Source organism: Emys orbicularis, chromosome 5 (assembly GCF_028017835.1).
Source record: "Emys orbicularis isolate rEmyOrb1 chromosome 5, rEmyOrb1.hap1, whole genome shotgun sequence".
NCBI classification, from domain to species: domain Eukaryota; kingdom Metazoa; phylum Chordata; order Testudines; family Emydidae; genus Emys; species Emys orbicularis.
The window spans coordinates 15,792,442-15,814,736 of record NC_088687.1 but is presented as its reverse complement, the minus strand read 5'-3'; the positions used below and the strand labels follow the sequence as shown (position 1 = coordinate 15,814,736).

Sequence of the window (22,295 nt, the reverse complement as noted above, 5' to 3'; positions counted from 1 at the left end):
TTTTCAACAAAAACTTGAGTATCTTTCCTGACATTTTATGGAGGCAGCTTATTACATATGCTTCAATCCTGGGTGTTACAGTCAGGAACTCCTGAGTTTTAATTCCAGCATTGCCACTCGCCTGCTGTGCGGCCTCGGAAAAGCCACCGAGTTTAGACACCCCCATTAGTGGTTGTTTAATTTGGGCCTGGTTTCTGGAAATGCTGAGCACTGACAAGTCCAACTGAACTGAACTCAGCTCTTCTGAAGCAATAGGTACAAGACGTCCCAAGATGGGTAATCGAAATCAGTGGTAACTTTTGAAAGTGTAGCTGTTAGCTCCCCTCGGTCTCAGATTCCCTATCTGTAAAATGGGAATGCTAATACTTCCCTACTTCCAGGGCTATTGTAAACATTAACTGTTTGTACTATGCTTTGTAATTGTTAAGAACTTGGAATTTAATACAATTAACAGATAAATGTTCTGCTATTCAATGCTACAAGGCAGGCAACATTACAAAAGGGATTTGCATAAATTGGTGTTTGTATACCCTGGCAGGCCTGGTGATTTACTAATAATTGCTTCTAGGTTTCATTTCCTCAGCACACACAGCTCTGCAAATCAGGGAGTGCTAATATCACCATCATATTTCACTGACAGAGTCGAGTTCACTGCAGACAGAGTGATGCTACTCTAATAAACTTGATTTGCACATTGTTAGAAGGCGGGGCGGGGTTTACCTGCCTGTACTTGCATCAGCCCTCCTGTGAGTTACTCATCTTCTGCTGTCTTTCCAGAATGAGGATCCAGTATTCAGAACATTACAGAGCACCGCCACCCAGCATCAGTAAATACAGAGTTGCTCACTTGTTACTGAGTCAATTTCTACACCTCTATTTACAACAGAAAGTAGCTCAGCACATACAGACCATGAAGAAAAGCTACAGTAGAACAGTTACGAACACCAGAGTTACAAACTCAACCGCACACCTCATTTGGAACCGGAAGTACACAATCAGGCAGCAGCAGAGACAAAAAAAAAAAAAAAGAAAAAGCAAATATAGTACAGGGTTGTGTTAAAAGTAAACTACTAAAAAAATAAAAGGAAAGCAGCATTTTTCTTCTGTATAGTAAAGTTTCAAACCTGTATGAAGTCAATGTTCAGTTGTAAACTTTTGAAAGAACCACCACAATGTTTTGTTCAGCGCCGAACATTTCAGAGTTCCGAACAGCCTCCATTCCCAATGTATTCATAATTCTGAAGTTCTACTGTAATTAGTTCTATATGTAACAACCAGTGAATTAACCACTCCGATACAAACAGAGCTACTGTACCCTGTGAGGCTCCATACACCTCTATGATAGAACATTAAAAAAAATATCAACTAAAACACTCAGGGCTAGATTGTGCTAGACGGGCACTGCTCTAAGCAGGGGAAATACAGAGCGTTGCCTTGTCCTCCCTGGTGCCCGTGGAGGGACTGTGCATGAGGGAGGCTTACTCTGCTCCTGAACTTCCCAGTGTGCGACTAGGGAGGCAACATCTTGGTATGAAGGGAAGGGATGGGCCACGGCTTGACTGCCTCTGTCTGGGGCAGTGTGCGAAGAGAGAGCACAGAGACTGCAACTGTGAATGGCTCTTGCACTGGGTGCTGAAGCAGGGGAACGGGGGTCTCCCTCATCCTCTGCCCCACACCCATACAAGGGCCAACCCGAATCTATCCATGTCAAATTAAAACACGTTTCTAAATATCACATGCTTTATTTCTCTTCTTATTCCACTACAAAAACAGAACATCCCAACAGACACTGAACGTCAGAAAGAATGCAATGATTTCTTGAGGAAGAAGGAACTTGCTTTGGCCCAACAGACTCTGTACTGCATGCCTGTGCATTGTTGGCTTTTGTTTTCACTACACCCATTTAGGTTAACACAGTTTTGGAAGACAGCCCCAGGCCAGGATGCAAAGAAAGCCCCCCCTTTCCATTGGTTTATCTCCACATTATGAGGAACTCTTTTGTGTGGAGTTACAGGATTAGAAAACGATCAGTCCATAACACAACTTGAGGGGTTGAAGAACATTTTAAATGGTTCATCCTACTCTCATTCCACATCCAGAGCTCCTCTTGATGCCAAGTGGACAACATGGCCCTACATTCTTTTTAAATGTACGTAATACACTTTGAAGAATGGTATTTAACATAAGGATTTGTCTCAGCTGAAAGAACTTGGCTGCATACCGTATTGGCATAAGGCCTACAGAATTATGCATGTAACATGATCCCACACTTCTCAACTTGCCATACCCAAACTAGGACACAATATGGGGCAAAGATCCAAAATATAGGAAAGTAACAGTTACCATCCATCCATCTACTCCAATATCACTGGTCTACAATTTTTGAGAAGTCGTCTGCTTCAGAGATATTTATTATGTATTTTGATGTGCTGAATTCAAATATGACAATTAAAACAACTGATTGGCTACTGTTTCTAAGATATTTAAGTTTTTACATTTTATGTCTATGTATATTGTGTAGATAGTAGAGTTTTAATCATAAATTGTAAACCTAGGTCTTTTCATGTGTTTATGGTTGCTTTACATGATAATATTTCACCTGTCCTGTTTATGTAACACTTTAAAAATCAGCAAAAGGGTTATATAAATAAAATTTATTATGAAACAAAAGGCAAAAAACTATTATGTACATAGTTTAGTCCTATTCAGTGTCTACTTGGCGCTTCTTGGCATGTCTCTTGTATTCATTAAATGGAGCATCTCTTGTCACTGTCCAGCAATAGTCTGCAAGCATTGATGGGCTCCATTTGCCCTGATAGCGTTTCTCCATTGTTGCAATGTCCTGGTGAAATCGCTCGCCGTGCTCGTCGCTCACTGCTCCGCAGTTTGGTGGAAAAAAATCTAGATGAGAGTGCAAAAAATGTATCTTTAGTGACATGTTGCAACCAAGGCTTTTGTATGCCTTGAGGAGGTTTTCCACCAACAACCTGTAGTTGTCTGCCTTGTTGTTTCCGAGAAAATTTATTGCCACTAACTGGAAGGCTTTCCATGCCGTCTTTTCCTTGCCACGCAGTGCATGGTCAAATGCATCATCTCGAAGAAGTTCACGAATCTGAGGACCAACAAAGACACCTTCCTTTATCTTAGCTTCACTTAACCTTGGAAATTTTCCACGGAGGTACTTGAAAGCTGCTTGTGTTTTGTCAATGGCCTAGACAAAGTTCTTCATCAGACCCAGCTTGATGTGTAAGGGTGGTAACAAAATCTTCCTTGATTCAACAAGTGGTGGATGCTGAACACTTTTCCTCCCAGGCTCCAATGACTGTCGGAGTGGCCAATCTTTCTTGATGTAGTGGGAATCTCTTGCACGACTATCCCATTCGCAGAGAAAACAGCAGTACTTTGTGTATCCAGTCTGCAGACCAAGCAAGAGAGCAACAACCTTCAAATCGCCACAAAGCTGCCACTGATGTTGGTCATAGTTTATGCACCTCAAAAGTTGTTTCATGTTGTCATAGGTTTCCTTCATATGGACTGCATGACCAACTGGAATTGATGGCAAAACATTGCCACTATGTAGTAAAACAGCTTTAAGACTCGTCTTCGATGAATCAATGAACAGTCTCCACTCATCTGGATCGTGAACGCTGTTGAGGGCTGCCATCACACCATCGATGTTGTTGCAGACTACAAGATCACCTTCCATGAAGAAGAATGGGACAAGATCCTTTTGACGGTCACGGAACATGGAAACCCTAACATCACCTGCCAGGAGATTCCACTGCTGTAGTCTGGAGCCCAACAGCTCTGCCTTACTCTTGGGTAGTTCCAAATCCCTGACAAGGTCATTCAGTTCACCTTGTGTTATGAGGTGTGGTTCAGAGGAGGAGGATGGGAGAAAATGTGGGTCCTGTGACATTGATGGTTCAGGACCAGAAGTTTCATCCTCTTCCTCTTCCTCGTCTGACTCAAGTGAGAATGATTCTGGTGCATCAGGAACCGGCAGTCCTTCTCCGTGGGGTACTGGGCGTATAGCCGATGGAATGTTTGGATAATGCACAGTCCCCTTTTTCTTCTTTGACACACCTTTCCCAACTGGAGGCACCATGCAGAAGTAACAATTGCTGGTATGATCTGTTGGCTCTCTCCAAATCATTGGCACTGCAAAAGGCATAGATTTCCTTTTCCTGTTCAACCACTGGCGAAGATTTGTTGCACAAGTGTTGCAGCACATGTGTGGGGCCCACCTCTTGTCCTGATCTCCAATTTTGCAGCCAAAATAAAGGTGATAGGCTTTCTTAACCATAGTGGTTATACTGCGCTTTTGTGATGCAAAAGTCACTTCACCACAAACATAGCAGAAGTTATCTGCACTGTTCACACAAGTACGAGGCATCTCTGCTCACTTTGGCTAAACAGAAATGTGTCCCTTTGCAAAATCAAACACTGACAAAGAAGAGAGCACGACACTGTATGATTTCTAGAGCTGATATAGGGCAATTTGTTCAGCAGAGTGATGTAAGCTTCGTTAGGATTGCATCATCCATGACTTCTAGGAATAACATGATGCAATTCATATCATGTATGACGCAATACCAGCTTCAGATTGCATCATTCATTGTTTTGCCTAAAAAGCAAGTACTGTCCAAACCCAGTCATAGATTTATTCATAGATCCAGTCAAAGATGTATTTTAGTCATTTCTGGTTTAAATTGAGATCCCTTCCCTTTATAACTCACTTATCCTCCGCCATTCCCAAGTCAAGGGTCGTATATACTGACCCAATAGCATATCTTGAAAACTAGAGCCAATCAACAATTTTAAGCATCATTTTCGTTCTCAGTGACCCAGAATTAGTAAAGTTTGACTACATTTATTTCAGAAGCATTTTGGCTGTAGAGCAGTGTATCCAATCTCCGAGAGTGGGTCAATGCCAGATGCTTCAAAGGCAGTCGTGAAACTCCCATAATGCATTGAGCATTTTGCAATACTGTCCCATAATTAGAGATTTCTGTCATGAGTGACAAAAAATAAAAGGTGGAATCCTGGAACTATTGATGTCAATGCCAAAAGCTCCTATTGATACTCACGGAGCCAGGATCTAGCCCAAAGTGCAGAAAGTTGTGGCATCATTTTCCATGACACCCGTAGCATTCTGAACAATCTCAGTTTCACAATTCAGCATTTCTACTGTAAAGAGTTCACAGTAATTCAAGTCCTAATCCTGCTCCTGTTGAAGTCCATGGCAAAACTCGCATTGACTACATCTTCATTGTTTAATGGAAGTGAGTTTGGCCCATAACAGAGAGAACATGCTAGGTTTTTAGAGGGGAAAGAGGCACACCCAGGTCTGTCATGGGAACTAGTGGAGATATTGCCACATTCTTGACACAGAGCTAGTGAAGTGCCTGTATTTCTTACCAGCAAAAGAGAATGCCATAATCTCTCTGACGTGTGGAGCTGCAGTGGGTGGACGGTAAGCAATCTTGCCATGGTTTATATCCGCTTGCGTGAAATACTTGACTGGGGAGAGGGGCCTGTCTCTGTGCTCCACGATTCCTAGAGAGACAGAGAGCTCACGTTAACAAGAGGCATCCATTTCATTTTTAACACTAAACAATCAAGGCTCAGCCACTGTCCCTTCCCCCCCTGTAGTGCTATTTATGTCTTCAATGTTATCTCTGCTCACATTCTCCAGAATGGGCCACCCGGCCACAGCCCATTTGGCTGCATTCGCACACAGTACAGCTCTTTGGACCTAACAGAGGACACTGGGAATTAAACACAGATTTCTAATTGAGTAAGCGCTGCAGATGCTTACGGATGGAGAGGTGAAAAGAGCAAAATCATTGGGTGCAGTGTGCAATGTATTCCAGACACTGACATTACAGAAAGCTGGCTGGGCACTGCTCACTCCTCTGCTAACTGAAGGAATCCGGTTGAGAAATAGATGGTTTGAAAAGTATTGAAGGAGGATAGAGAGATTAATACCTGCCTGCACAGACAGATACTTTGAATAAAGCTAGAGAACTTAGAAGAAATGGCAATAAAAGCACAGAAATCCTTAGCCTCCAGCACTAAGACTTTTGTTTAAAAAAAAAAAAAAGCATATTAATATCACATCTTGCCTTGATTTGGCTGCAGAGGTACAGTCACATTGAACATGATTTTCCCACTCGGACTCTCTGAGTCTACAAAGGAGAGATGATGCGGCTCAATCACTGTCACCCGATCCTCCAGTGCCTAAAAAACACATTATACAATGAACACAAAAGCCAATGGCACCTGGAGATTTGCTCAGAAATATAACAAATCAATTGAGAGAGTTGTTCCCCAAAGGAACCAGTCCTTAAACACAAGAGTCTCAGAATACCTGATCTTTAAAGTTACACATTTAGATCCCTGACAGCGACGTGCTGGGAGAGCCTTGGCCAAGTCACTTGATCTCACTGTGCCGTCTGTCCAACAGGGCAATACTCAGCTACCTTTAGGAGGTGCTGTGGGGTTCACTACTGGTTAAAAGTACCTCTGTGCAGAAGGCCAGCGCAAGGCTTATTCACCACCTATGACCTAATGTTGTAAACCAGATTCAGATTCTCACAGGGAAGGGGCTACAGGAGTGGCAAATATTAATCATTAAGAAGAGAGAGCACTTTATCTCACCATCAGTGATGAGTCTTCCTATCTCCAGAGAACCAGTGGGAATCAGAGATGAACTACACAGAGATTTTACGTCCATGCAAGAAAGTTAAGACCCTCCCCTCCCCCCGCCGTCCCTTACACTCTTGTGCAGGTTATCCTGACCTGGGCTTGGTCTGGGAACGGAGGTGTGAACAGAGCTACTGCTGCCTTGATTTCCCTCACCAATCTGGGGACTGGTAGGCCAGGAGTGAACAGAGTCCTGGCTCTGTCTCCTCCCCCCCATCCAAACACACCAGCCAGTACAGCAGAGCTGACAGGGCAGGGTGTCACAGCTTGTTCCTGGCATGGCCTTGCTGCAGATTACTACCCCACGTTGGAGCAAGGGGGAAGCAGAAAGGGATATGTGCCTCAGAGCAGTGCTCCTTATACATCCCCCCTCACACACACTTTTAGAATGGATGAGGAAAAAATAATCAATGTGATTTAAAACTACTGGGTGAAGGTACAAGTCATTCCCTAGCCAGCTTATTGGTCAGATATGTTTTGAGTGAATCTGCTTTTTTAAAAAAATCCTGAAAAATTTCCATGGAAATGTCAAGGAATAGTAGCTTTTCCTTTTCTATTCAAGTCTTTTAAAACAGCGTACCGTTTCCTGCACTACAAGAACATTATCAATGCAACACTTCCAAAGAGCCACTATGGTGTGGGAGCACACTGTACTGCATATTATATATATATATAACTTGTGGATGTATGAGAGTCTTAATGCAGTGGAATTAACTAACATAAGAACATAAGAACGGCCATACTGGGTCAGACCAAAGGTCCATCTAGCCCAGTATCCTGTCTTCCGACAGTGGCCAATGCCAGGTGCCCGAGAGGGAGTGAACCTAACAGGTAATGATCTCTCTCCTGCCATCCATCTCCACCCTCTGACAAACAGAGGCTAGGGACACCATTTCTTACCCATCCTGGCTAATAGCCATTAATGGATTTAACCTCCATGAATGTATCTAGTTCTCTTTTAAACCCTGTTATAGTCCTAGCCTTCACAACCTCCTCAGGCAAGGAGTTCCACAGGTTGACTGTGCGCTGCATGAAGAAGAACTTCCTTTTATTTGTTTTAAACCTGCTGCCCATTAATTGCATTTGGTGGCCCCTAATTCTTATATTATGGGAACAAGTAAATAACTTTTCCTTATTCACTTTCTCCACATTACTCGTGATTTTATATACCTCTATCATATCCCCCCTTAGTCTCCTCTTTTCCAAGCTGAAGAGTCCTAGCCTCTTTAATCTCTCCTCATATGGGACCCGTTCCAAACCCCTACTCATTTTAGTTGCCCTTCTCTGAACCTTTTCTAATGCCAGTATATTGGCATTAGAAAACTGCTGCAAGAGGTCACTGAGTTTAATACTCCATCTGGATCCTAAAAGGGCCCAGATCATTTCGTGATCACCAACATCTGTATCTATTCAAGCTAAGTTAATTACATGGGCAATTAAACCCCCTGCTTTAGAGCATAAGATGATCATCTGCTGAGGATCAAGAAGAATTTTTTCCTCCCACTCACCATATCGTGTAGTCTACTTACTACCTTATAATACCAAAAATATTACAATGGCATTACATAAATCAGTGGTATCGCCTACCCTAGAATCCTATGTTCCGTTCTGATGACTGCATAGCAGAAATAGAAGAGATTCAGAAAAAAGAAACTACAAAGAACAGAGGGATGGAAAACCTCCTTATGAGGAGAGATTGAAAAGACTGGGAGTGAAATCCTGACCCCACTGAAGTTCCCAAGAAAACTCAAATTGACTTCAATAGAGTCAGGACTTCACCCTGAAAATGTTTACTTTAGAGAAAAAAAAATGAAGAGGGAATGTGATAGATATATACAAGAGAATGAATGTTACAGGTAGGTTTGGAAAGATTAGATTTTTATCGGTCAATGTCAATAAACAACGATTTCACCATACACACACAAACCAATGAAAAAATATTTCCATTGATAATAATCCAAATTTACAGACAGGCAAAGTAAGAAAACTGCTGCTTGGGAACTTATTAGTGTCCCACCTTCATGTGTATATATAAAGGGTTGGAATGCCAGTGTTAGTGGAGGATTTTTACTTCGTATATTTTGACATGTGATGTTGACAGTTGGCGTTTTAACTCTTATAAAGTTTTAATTTTTAGAACATCAATGTCTACTGCTATTAAACACTTATTGTCTGATCCCTCCCATGATTTCCAGCATCTGCAAAAATGTCAATTGATAAACATATAAAAACAAATGCTTAAAAATAAACAACAATATTATCCGTCCAAACCATATAAAAATAAAAAATGAATTCTGCCAAGCCTTGTTATCTGGAAGGTAAACTGAGGATTCATATTTATCCTCTCTTCTAATACAAGAAGGGGATATTCAGTGAAATTGAAAGACAACAAATTTAAAACTGGAAAATGTAACTACTTCCCTAATTAATCTATTACTTACAGCAGATAATATTATGGCCAAGAGGACAGTAGGATTTAAAAAAAAATGTTAGACATTTATATGCATAGGAGAACATATGCAATATTATTCAATGGGATATAAATAACTATATTATAGGTGGGACTAGTACCACCACCTATTACTGAGGCTGAACAACGCATCCCATTATAGGACCCTATTTTCAGTTGCTTATAACTTTGCCAAACTTCTGTTGTTTGGACAGAAATTTTCCATGATGGGTGTCTACATTAGGCTGATTGATTTTTTTTTTTAAATTTCTGCCAACATGGTTCTGCCATTTTTAAGAACAATGCTAGAGGGGAAGTTTCTTGTGGCCCTTACTCTGACATGCTCTAGAGCCCCTATGCTTTGGATCAGGGACTTGACATTTAGGAGGGGTCCTTTGCGTACCTTTTACCATCTCTGTAAAAATCTGCCCACATCCAGCCAAGTTATAACCTCTGAAAGTTTGCACATGCTCACTAGAAACTTGTTAGAGCTTTATTGCTAATATCTCTGAAGATTCCATCCTCGTTGGGCATGTCTGAGCTTCTCACGGCTTCTAGTGCTGTGACTGGCCTGGACATGAGTCGTCCCCACAGAGTGACTGAGTATGCTCCATCCCTTCACAAGACCCAGTACTTTCCTAGCATTTGAGTGCTCAACTTTGCGACCTTAATGATGTTCTTTTAACACAGTATTTTGCTATGATTAGGATAGATAGATAGATAGATAGATAGATAGATAGATAGATAGATAGATAGATAGATAGATACTTTCATGGTTTAGGGTATAAGCCAACTACTAATAGATAAGATTGAGAAGAAATTTCCTCTATTCCATAATTCTCTCATCTAAAGGAATTCTTGCACCTTCCTATTAAGCATCTGATACTGGCCACTGTCAGAGACAGACTACTAGACTAGATGGACCACAGGCGATCCTAGGATGTATCAGGAGAGGCATTTCCAGTAGAGAGGGAGAAGTATTAATGCCGTTGTACAAGGCACTGGTGAGACCTCATCTGGAATACGGTGTGCAATTCTGGTCACCCACATTCAAGAAAGATGAATTCAAACTGGAACAGGTGCAGAAAAGAGCTACTAGGATAACCTTATGAGAGGAGACTGAAAGAGTTGGACTTATTTAGTCTAGCAAAAAGAATGCCCAGAGAGGATATGATTACTCTTTACAAATACATCAGAGGGGTAAATACCAGGGAGAGTGAAGAGCTGTGTAAGCTAAAGGATAATGTTGGCAGAAGAACAAATGGATATAAACTGGCCAAGAACAAATTGAGGCTGGAAATTAGAAAAAGTTTGCTAACCGTAAGAGGGGTGAGGTCCTGGGTCAGCCTCCCAACAGTAGTTGTGGGGGCAAACAACTTAATTAGTTTAAAGAGAGAGCTGGACAAATTTGTGAATGTGATTGTGTGATGGGGTTGTTTGTGATGGTCGGAGGCAGGGCTTCCAGTTTCTGTCAGATGTTCCTAAAGCTCATGCTTCAGGGTTTTAGCCAGCCACCTTCAGTGGTCAGGAAGGGATTTCTCCTCCCCCACCCCCACAATGTGTTGGGTTGGGTTTTTTAAAAATCTCCTTCCAGTGAAGCATCAGGAGTGGCCACGGCTGGAGATGGCACACTTGATGGGGCGGACCAGGACTCTGTGGTGGTATTGAGATTTCTCTCTCTCGGGTGCTTGCCTGGCTGGTTCTTGCACACATGCTCAGGGTCTAACTGATCCTCACATGTGGTGTCAGGAAGGAGTCGTCCCCCAGCTCAGATTGGCAGTGACCTGGGGATTTTTTCACCTTCCTCTGCAGCGTGTGGGTGCGGGTCACTTGCCAGGATCACCTGGGCAGTGTCTCACAATCATTTCCCTGCCACAGCAAGGGCCTTGGTCACTGGTGAACTCAGTCACTCCTATTCTCTGCCTGTGGCACATAATAGCTAGTCTCCTATGGGCTGTAATACTTTGATCTAATTTTGGTTGTTGGGTTAGCATGTGGGTGCTGGGTGTTGCCAGTGGCCTGGGATACACAGGACGTCAGACTGCATGACCTGGTGGTCCCTTCTGGTCGTAAACTCTATGACTATGTATGGAATTCCCATGTTTCAGTATTACACAACTGGCTAGATCTATTATGAGGCGTGATTTTACCTGTCTCTGAAGTGTCAGATACGGGCGAATGCTGAAGGCAGGATTCTGGACAACATGGACTAATAGCCTAGGAGTCATGAGCCCAGGATTCCATCCCTGGCTCTGCCACTGTATGACCTCGGGCTAATTATATGTGCTCTCTGTGCCTCAGTTTCTCCATTTGTAAAATGAGGACAATGAGATTTAGCCACCTTTGTAAAATACTTTGAGATCCTCAGATGAAAAAGTGAATTAATTATCTTGTATGGTAAGCCTGTAATTCCTACAGTACTTTCTTGTATCCAAATACACTGCACAATGAATAAAAAAACAGATAACCCCAACCTTATTTCCAGTGCTCACTGTGGGAGTATATTTGTCCTCAGCCTAGTTGGATTAAAGTTATAGTTTTGATGCTGCCATTATGCACCATTAAAGCAACATTCCTGACAAAATACATCTTAAAAAACAGCTAGGAGTAAAAAGCAAAAGCAAATTAAGTCTAATATACACCATTCATTAAATAAATCAGTATTTCGGGACACCTGTTCAACCCCACTGTTTTCAGCACATTTGCACAAGTGTATCTGAAAGGAACTTAGAAATCAATTCTGCTGATGATGCACATGAAGGAATAGAATTCAGCTTGCTACCTCTTAGCTACATTGGCTCTGCACAGCTAACAGAAATTGATGGCAGTGGAAGTTCTTTTTGACACTGACTCCAGCAGATATGGCTCTGAATGCATAAAGCGAACAAGTCTCATGATAATGATGGTGTCAATTTTACAGAGCCACTTTTTGGAATAAAACTGCACTTGAACCATCACAGAATTTCCTTCCACCCCACAAATGTGATCTCAGCTTACACTCAGCTAGCGTTTGCCATCAGAGAAGCGACATGCTCACCTCATCAATCATATCTTTTGGGAAAGGTGTAACTTGATGCATAATTGAAAAAGGAAACACTATAGATACATGCCCAGCTTAATCGGCAAACTTTCATTTAACTTTCTTTGACCTTTCTAGTCCAGATCAGTCAAACCAATCTTGTGCTGTAGAAGGACTTAGCATTGAGCTCATTCTTCGGCAAAGACACCAGTCTAATTCTGAAGGAATTTAGACATTTGAAAACGGATTAGCAGAACTCAATCACGCTGACATGGGAACTGCCGTCTTTTTATGATGAGAAGAGTTAATGTTATGGTCCCTTTGTAATTGCCTCCAAGGCATATTTGTCTCTCAAAGAGGTTGTGATGAGCCCCCTCAAGTAAAGCACAATATTTTATGACACTGTTGGATTTTGTTGTGTAATTAGCTATAAAATCCAGCATTGCATGGAGCAATCGGACACCTCCCCCATGAATCTTGTTTCAAAAAAAAAATGCAAAGGAAAACGATACATTACCAAATAGTGCTCCAAATAACAGCTTGAACAGATTTTATTATTGCCAGCAGGTTGCCCTTATTTTAAACCTTGATAAGACCACTGTGCCATGATGATCTCACTGCTCCCAGTTTCACCACTCCCTTCAGTTCCTTCACCCATTCCTGTCTCCCTACCTCACCAACCCCAATGTGTGGAATGAACTCCCTCCCAGACTCAAGGCCTTCCTCCCTCAGTGCCACCTGGAAACCTATTTCTTCTAAGAAATCACATGCTAACTACTCTCTTCCACAGTATATCGCTCACCAGGTTAGCACTGATCCTTTACCTACCCAATATGAAACAGCAAGAACTCCCCACCCACCCCTATTACACCTGAAAGGATGGTCCCAGGGTGGGGCTTGTGAGACCTGGCTTCATTTCCTGGCTTCATCACAGATTTCCTGTGTGACTTTGGGCAAGTCACTTAAGGGCCAGATTTTCAAAGGTATTCAGGTGCCTAAAGATGCAGATGCCTAAAGAAGCCTAGTGGAGTTTTCAAAAGCACCATAGTGCCTAACTCCCATTTACTTTCAATTTCAGTGGGAGTTTGGTACCTAAGTGCTTCTGAAAATCCCTCTTGGCGTCTATCTGCATCTTTAGGCACCTAAATAGCTTTGAAAAGCTGGCCCTAGTCTCTCTGCTCCTTAGTTCCCCCTCTATAAAATGGGCATAACAGCACTGCCCTACTTCACAGAGGTGTGGTGGGGCATGCAGAGACTGTGCTAATGGGAGTTGTATAAGGACCTACAATAGGCAGATCTAAAGTTATCTCTATCCTCCCCTTGTGTTTTTGTCTATCTGCAAGGTTGTTTGGGCCGGGACTCTGTCTTTATCTGGGTTTATGACAGAGCCAAGCATGCCGTAGGCACTTAACACATCATGAATAAAGAATTAGTAGCTAATAAGGTCAGACATGCCTGTGCATCTCATTCAGACGGCTAGCCCTGGTTCCCAACGCCAGCCATCTTGCACCCCTGCCTACAGCTCTGACCTTCTCTCCTAGCCCCTCCACTCAGCAATGGCTTTTCTCACAGGCAATTCCAAGCCATCTCCCATATGCTTGGACGCCTGCCCCAAAGTTGTTCACCAGGGCACCTTCAAATCCCTCCTAAAGCCTCACTTCGGCCATCTTGTCTGTGAGCAAACATGGTGGGGGTGGGGGGTGTGACGGGTTGGATCACAGAAACCCCCTTGGGAGCTGCCAACTGATGTGCCAAGACTACCCCTGTTCCTATTTTCCATGCCAGCTCAGGACTCCAGCACCCTGTCTTGCTGAGCCAGACACTCCCGTCTGCTCCAACACAGACCCAGGGTCAGAATTACTTGCCCCAAAGCTGCAGGTTTACCTGAAAACAGCTCACAGAAGTGTGCTTGTCTTTAGCACTCAGATGCCCAACTCCCAATGGGGTCTAAACCCAAATGAATCCGTTTTACCCTGTATAAAGCTTATGCAGAGTAAACTCATAAATTGTTCGCCCTCTATAACACTGATAGAGAGATATGCACAGTTGTTTGCTCCCCCAGGTATTAATACATACTCTGAGTTAATTACTAAGTAGAAAGTGATTTTATTAAATACAGAAAGTAGGTGGTTCCAAGTAGTAACAGACAGAACAAAGTAAGTCACCAAGCAAAATAAAATAAAATGTGCAAATCTATGTCTAATCAAACTAAATACAGATAATCTCACCCTTAGAGATGCTTCAGTACGTTTTTTCCTCAGACTGGACACCTTCCAGGCCTGGGCACAATTCTTTCCCCTGGTACAGCTCTTGTTCCAGCTCAGGTGATAGCTAGGGGATTCTTCATGGCGGCTCCTCTCCACCCTTGTTCTCTTCCACCCCTTTATATATCTTTTGCATAAGGCGGGAATCCTTTGTCCCTCTGGGTTTCCACCCCCCCTCACTGGAAAAGCACCAGGTTAAAGATGGATTCCAGTTCAGGTGACATGATCACATGTCACTGCAAGACTTCATTACCCACTTGCCAGCACACACATATACAGGAAGACTCACAGGTAAACAGAGCCATCTGCAGACAATGGTCCTGGTTAATGGGAGTCATCAAGATTCCAAACCACCATTAATGGCCCACACTTTGCAGAATTACAATAGGTCCTCAGAGTTATATTTTATATTTCTAGTTTTAGATACAAGAGTGGTACATTTATACAAATAGGATGATCACACTCAGTAGATTATAAGCTTTGTAATGATACCTTACAAGAGACCTTTTGCATGAAGCATATTCCAGTTACATTATATTCACTTATTATCATGTTTCTATAAAACTATTCCAGTTACATTATATTCACTTATTATCATGTTTTTATAAAACCATATAGACTGCACAACGTCACAGGGGGAAGGGCAGGGAGAATATACCTTTTAGCAGGTAGCAGAGCCATTGAGATGTCCACATGCCTTAATCACCACATGACCTTATTACAACCGACTATCAACTTGTCTGTTTATGACCCTCACTTGCTGGGTCCCGTTGACTCTCTGCGGCACAGACTGGGTCTTTACTTATTTTCATAAGGCAGAGTCACAGGGTGACTGGCCCCTTTAAGGGGAGACGGGCCAGCCACACCTGGCCATAATTAATTAGCTGCTTCCAGCCTGAGGTGGAGGGACTAAGGAGGGTCCGGTGACAGCTTAATGGACATATGGGCCTTATAAAAGGACTGAGAATGAGATCAATCTTGAGGTGGAACCACAGGCAGTGGGCAGGCTTCTGTGGAAGGCCTGAGCCAGGGTCTGCAGGAGACGAAGTACTCCCAGAAAACGAGCGTGGCAGCCCAGTGCTCTGTACCACAGCAGGGAAGGATTCAAGGAACAGAGCCCAAAAGTGGCTGAGAATGGTACTCCACCGGAACCAGCTTGGGGACCCAGAGCTCTGTCCCAGAGCCAGAATAACTCACACAGGTAGCCAAGAAAGGGGCTGGGAGCAAGGCCCAGAGGGTGAGCGAAGAGGCAGAAAGACCTTTTTGTTTGTTGAACTGTTGCTACAGGTTTGCTTGTGATTTGGCCAGAGGGCTAAGTCCCATCTCCAGCACAGACCAGCATGTGGAGAGCCAAAGAGACCCACCTCAGAGAAGGAAATTGAGGGAAATGTGTGACCAGCAGTGTGTGCTATGGGGTAGCTACGCCCCAACAACAGGTACCCAGTACACTTCTGAGCATAATAACAACAACAATGCCATTAAGCCAGTGTCACAACATGTTTGCTCAGTGCTGTCAGGGGTTGCACAACCCAACATCAAGACAATGATGCTGAATTCTCCCTGAAGATATTTTGAAATGATCTTAAAATCAGGGTCATGCTGAAAATAACAAGCGTGAGTAGCAATCCTACACTTCAAAAACAGGCCATATGGACCAAATTCAGCCCTGGTGAATCAGGTACAGGTCCCATTGAAGCTAATGGGAATTGCATCAATTTATGCCAAGGCCGAATTTGGCCCAATTTGTAGAAGGTCTGAGTTTCTCTGTATTAATCACTGCACCATGAATTTCTTGCACTGTGCTACACTTGTGGATCCACTGACCTAACTGAAAAGACTCTTCTTGACGTCAGTGAGCCTTGCATCAGTCTGCATTGAGAAAGAAAGAGTCGAACCAAGGTCTATTTGTTGGCATAAAGCATGGGTCTCAGTGGGTTATGCTATCAGCAGAACACTCCAAGGAGGATTCAGGTATACAACAGCATTCTGCTAGGTCACAGGAACAGAGCAGACAGCAGAACAAAGCAAAAATATACGCCATATACACTACATACACCTGCCAATCCCTACAAGGCTTGTTGTGTGTCTAATTTAATTCCCACCAGCCTTGCAGGCGTCTCTTCAAATTAAAATGATTAGGGAAACAACTGCATTAGGTTACATGACATAGTATAAAAACGCAATACTTACTTCCAGTGCCAATGCTTCAAAAAGAGTAATTTACAGTGAAATGTAATAGACATGTCTGAATGTTTTAGGAAAATATAATAATAAATGTTTCTGGTGTCAGACTGATGGATTGGAACTTTGTCATTGTGAGCGGACTGTGATCTTTGTAAATATGGATGGCAGTGTAGTTACTCATAGATCTATTTGTTATTGTCTCTCTAACCCAATGCTTTTTGCCTTTTCCCACTGTAATGGCCTCTGTAATACATGGGGTTTTAAGAACTGGGGGAATTCTTTGAAAAGATGTTAAAATGTAGTTTCTTCCTTTATCTTCTTTATTAAGAGCCTCTACAATCTACAATTTTATCTCAATCACCTCTATTCATATTGATTTTCCAACTTTTTTTTTTACATTTCAACATCTGAGCTGACTATGATTCATTTCACTTTTCTTTTTTCTACTATGCATCCAGCTGTATAGCACTCTTTCTTTAAACTTCCCTTGATGCTTGAATCAGGTACAAAGCACAGACTGAACAACATTAAGAGGAAGCAAATAGTGATAATTGTTCTGTGGCAAAGTCTGGTCTCAGTGCACTCCCATAATGAGAAGGAAAAATGCAGTGACAATTATTCAGTGGCTTTGGGGTAGACTTACAGTCATGTGGAGAGAGGACCCAAGTGAGAGCTGTGGTGCTTCAGGTATCTGTGGGAGAATGGCAATGTTGAACATGTGGGTCTCCAGGTGGGTTTGTGGAATAGCAGCACTCGATACCTGTAAATGCAAGATCACAATTCATTCGCAACGATGAAGAACTGCTATTGCTTGAAAACACAACTGCCTTTCTAGGCCCTCCTCTTAACCTGCCCTACTCCTCCTTTTCCTTCTGGCTTTGGTAGGACAAAGTTAGGGGCTGATCCTGAGAACATGAGCCAGCAATAGAACTAGATGATAAATGCTGAAAAAAATCATACTGTACCTTCAACCAGATGTCTCTTAGGGTTGCTTCTCTGTAATCCAAATGCACTCACATAGTAGGTGCCAGACTGTACTATGCTTTGATCAGGGCCGGCTCCAGGCACCAGCTGAGCAAGCTGGTGCTTGGGGCGGCAGATTGTTTGAGGCGGCATTCTGCCCAATCCTAGGGCGGCACGGCCGCTTTTTTTTGTTGTTGCTGTTCCGCTCCAGCCACCCTGTAGGGGGCGGTGGCGTGGAGGACCGGAGCGCCCTGCAGGGCAGTCCTCTTCCTTCCCTCCCCGCCGACCGGAGCGGAGCCCTCGCGGCAGGAGGCGGCGCAGCGGGAGGGGCCGCGTGGCAGCGCCCCCGCTGTAGCCCTGGCCGCCCCCTTCTCTCTCTCTCCCGCCTGCTCCCCCCCCAGCCGGTCTCCCTGTACCCGCGCTCCGGCCGCGCCGCAGGTTTTTTTTTTTTTTTTTTGCTTGGGGCGGCCAAAAAGCCAGAGTCGGCCCTGGCTTTGATACAATATACTATAAAGGTTAAGGCTGCACAAGACAACTTTGTGCTCCACACTGGAAGATGATCCATACCACCATCCCAATACCAAGATGAAATTAATATCTAACTCATCACAGTCCAGTTGCAGTTGCTTCTTCTTTTTTTCTTTTTATAAACACATGGATCCAGCAAAATTATTTTTACAAAAATTTAAAAGCACTAAAACATAGTGTAAAAACTATGCTAGAAAAGCTTAGAATAATCCTGAAAGTCGGCAACCGCCCTTAGCTCTCATTGCCTTCCCTGCTCAGCACCACACATCGGTGCTCAACACCAGGGAAGGATTAGGCCCCAGTATGTCCTTGACTTCAATAGAACTTAAAACAGTTTGCTGAGTAAGAATGGACTTAACACCCGCTTCAAGTTGAGAACGTGCATGAAAATGCTTTGCGGAACTGGGGCCTAAAAGAGTAAAACCGAAATGATTTTAGTCACTCACAGGGTCTGTTTATGTTGATGTCATTTGAACTACAATTCCCAGAGCGCTGTTGAAAACACATAAGCCTGCCTTTTCTAGGAAGTCACAATCCACTGTTCTGCACTCAGACAGATGTATTATGATCTTCTGATGTGACATCGCATGCTGTAGCTTCTTTTCCCTATAGGGCTCCTCATCAATTATTGTCACTGCACCAAGAAACTAAAAACAAACGTCTGACTCATGCAAAAGGCATATACCTAACAGCAACATAGCAATTAAATTAAAGATTAGCTTGCTCAACATCTGGCACTCTCAACTTCCTCATTATCACTTATGTTAATTACTTCAGAAATTACCTTAATTGCCTGTCAGTAATAGCTTCTAGGTTGTAAACCAAATGTAACAAATATTGCATGCAAATGTTCATGTTGACTTAGCATTATGGGAGACTGTTAAACTTCCCAAGCAAAATGCAAGGTACTGTCTGAGGGATTTTATGATCCTTCTGCCTGCTGGGAAGGTGGGGTTTATTTTATTATAATGGCTGCTGGGGTGTATTTTGTGCCTTTTTGTCTATATATACATTTATTGATGGAGTGAGAGGAGCAGTCTATTATGAAAATTAAATTATTACATGAGGGAACCCTAGGAGAGAGATGGGCACTTGGCCTTGGTGTTTTCAAATCTAACTCAACTCTCAAAAAAATCCACTCGCTGCTCAGAGTAAGCACAGTACGTTTGGGGAGGGCAGGCTGCATTTTTCATACAAAACAAAAGATGTTAAATCCCTGCTTTACGTGCAAAACAGAACTTAATGCTGGAGTCGTGAGCCACACCTCCATCATTGCAGCAGCAAATCTCGAGGTGATGCTTTTCTCAGGGATGAATCACCCAGATACAGAGATATACCTATGGGAGGGGGCCTGGGCAGTGGAAAACTCTGCAACCATCTCCTCATGGAGTGTTGTTTCCTTCCCCTCCTTCTGCTCCCCACTCAGTCATTCCCAGGACATCGCCTAAGGCACAGCTGCCCCCTGGAAACTCCTTATCTTGGAAGAGGGTTCCTATTACAAGAGGTTACAGAAAGATAAGAGTGCAATAAGCTGGGTTATGTCTTTCTAGCGATGTCTGTGGGGCTGGTGGGGAAAATACGCCTCCCCACCGTCCTATTCCCTTCCAAACCTGGTCTGCCTGGGCACCAGTCCCAGACCTCCCCCACGCACCAACACTGACTCCATGAAAACCTCCGTCGCAGGGCTCCTGAAAAGTGGAGTGCCCTGAGCATCGGCATTTTTAAACAACAAATATTCTGTGTAGATCCAGATACTATCACTTTCCCAGCAAGCATCAGTCTCTGGGCACACCGAATCATAGAATATCAGGGTTGGAAGGGACCTCAGGAGGTCACCTAGTCCAACTCCCTGCTCAAAGCAGGACCAATCCCTAGACAGATTTTTGCCCAAGATCCCTAAATGGCCCCCTCAAGGATTGAACTCACAACCCTGGGTTTAGGAGGCCAATGCTGTAATCAGGGCCGGCTCTAGGATTTTTGCCGCCCCAAGCAGAAACAATTTTGGCTGCCCTCCCCCCCACCCGTTTTTTTCTTACCTCACCCCCGGCCCCGCCTCAGCTCCGCCCCTTCCCCAAATCCCCAGCCCTGCCTCCTCCCCCCAGGCTCTCAAGCCTAGGAGGGAGGGGGAGAAGCGGCGCACGCGCTGTGGCCACTCAGAGTCTCCCCCTCCCTCCCAGGCTCTCAAACCTGGGAGGGAGGGTGAGCAGCGGCGCACGAATCAGCTGTTTCGCGCGCCGCGGCCGCTCGGGATCTCCCCCTCCCTCCCAGGTTTGAGAGCCTGGGAGGGAGGGCGAGCAGCGGCGCGCGAATCAGCTGTTTCGCGCGCCATGGCGCGCGAGCAGCAGCAGCGGAGGTGAGCTAGGGCGGCCGGGGCACATTTTTAGGGGCGGCATTCTGGCGCCGGCCATGCCGCCCCTAAAAATGTGCCGCCCCAAGCACCAGCTTGTTTTGCTGGTGCCTAGAGCCAGCCCTGGCTGTAATGAGTCTGCTGTTTTCATTCTCGTGGCAGTCCTAAGCCAGGCCATGCACGTATAAGCCATTGTGCACCTGTTCACTCTGGGGACAGTCATTCTCTCACACGTTTTTAATGACTTTACTCCTCCATCTCCTGCCTAGGGAGGCTACCAGCAGGATATCACTACTGGAGTGTTGCAATTTAAACTTCCTCTCAAGAGTCTACTCCTCTTTGAGATGGACATCGAATCAGACAAACTTCTAGGAGTTGGCAGTCCCTTGGCATGTCGTTTGAAAGGCAATTTTCCCTAGATCTGCAATGTGGTCTGTGACTTTCCGAACGAGGTCAACATCACCATACAAGAGTTAGCCTAATAAATCAGCTCCGCAGATGGATACCTCTACTACTGCAGTCATTACAAGGGGCCAAATCCTGCAGTCGGACAAAACTCTCTTTAGCATCAGTGGGAGTTTTACCTGCATTAAGACTAAGATTTGGTCCTACCTACAGGGAGCCTTTTTATGATTAAACCTGTCGGTCAGCAGGCACCAATATTGATCCTGATAATGGATAAGGCACAGCAAACAGAGTAAGTCCCAGAGGAAAATAAAAGCTGCTCTAGGACAGATGGCAAGACAGGCAGTACCTGGAAATAGAAGGAGTCGCTCTCCGCCTGGGATCCAGAGTGCCTATACCAAACAATGCCTTCGTTGACGTCCCGCTGGGTGAAAGAGGTGGTTGGCGTGGCGGCTCTTCCATCAGGCAGACGCTGCCATGAGTCAGCTGGGCCATCTGCTGGCATTGGAACCAGAAGAACCACCTCCCCTGAGAAAGCAGAGGTGAACGGGGAGAGGTCATGCATGAGACAAGGAGGAGTGTGTGTCCTTCCCCACAACCAATGTGCATTCAAAGGGAAAAAAGTCTTCACCCACTGACAGCCTCTTCTGTTTACTGGTCTGGCTCTAGATTAGAACACTCCAAAATCACCAGCCTCCGAACACCCCTGGGAAGTAGGGGAATCCATTTCTGGAGATGGGTGACAGGCACAGGGAAGATTCCAGAGGTCACGTAGGAGGCATATGGCTGAGCCAGCAACCAAACCCATGTTTCCCAAGTGTCAGTACACTGCTCCTAGACCCCCCTACTTACTCCTATGTGTACAGAGAGGTTTGTGTCAACATATGGAGTGCACTTGAATTCTTTCTGGCCCAGTTTGTTTGATGCTTTTGTGCACCTTTTAACCCCATAATTTTATTCTTTACTAATTTCATTAAGTGGAAATATTGAGCACATATAGAAATGCCGAACTAATACATTTAAACACCCAGTATTATTAGCTGATGTAAAAAATCTGCAAATCTATAGCGTCTAGTCAGAATAATATTGAAGGGTTAAAATCCATGTGCATTTTATATAACAACCTGGTATATGGATTGGGCCAGCTCTTTTTCAGACCCAAAGTCCAGAGTTTGGTTAAGAGACCAGAGGCCTAGCTAATAGTGATTAGCTAAGAGAAAAGCAAAATAAACAAGATAACATTGCCTTTGCTAAGATATGCTTGGTCAGTAGAAATGCCAGATGTTGAAGCAATAACTGAATAATTATGTTTCATCCAATGTTTCAAATTGAACAAAGGATCCCTGTTCCTATTGTATTTCTCCTGAAGGGAAAACAGTCTTCCCACAGATCCAACCTTGAGTTTATGAAAAATTGGCACGTCAATAT

General features: G+C 43.9%; 1 protein-coding gene across 1 annotated transcript in view; it reads right to left on the bottom strand.

Moving 5' to 3' along the window:
• The window catches only part of FRAS1 (Fraser extracellular matrix complex subunit 1), a 200,060-nt gene that overhangs the window by 79,767 nt on the left and 97,998 nt on the right, over positions 1–22,295 (bottom strand). The window contains exons 27-30 of the mRNA XM_065405125.1: positions 21,217–21,395; positions 17,268–17,384; positions 6,129–6,243; positions 5,422–5,559 (exon numbers count right to left, since the gene is read on the bottom strand). Coding sequence (XP_065261197.1) covers positions 5,422–5,559; positions 6,129–6,243; positions 17,268–17,384; positions 21,217–21,395 — 549 coding nt within the window. The remainder of the gene's footprint in view (positions 1–5,421; positions 5,560–6,128; positions 6,244–17,267; positions 17,385–21,216; positions 21,396–22,295) is intronic.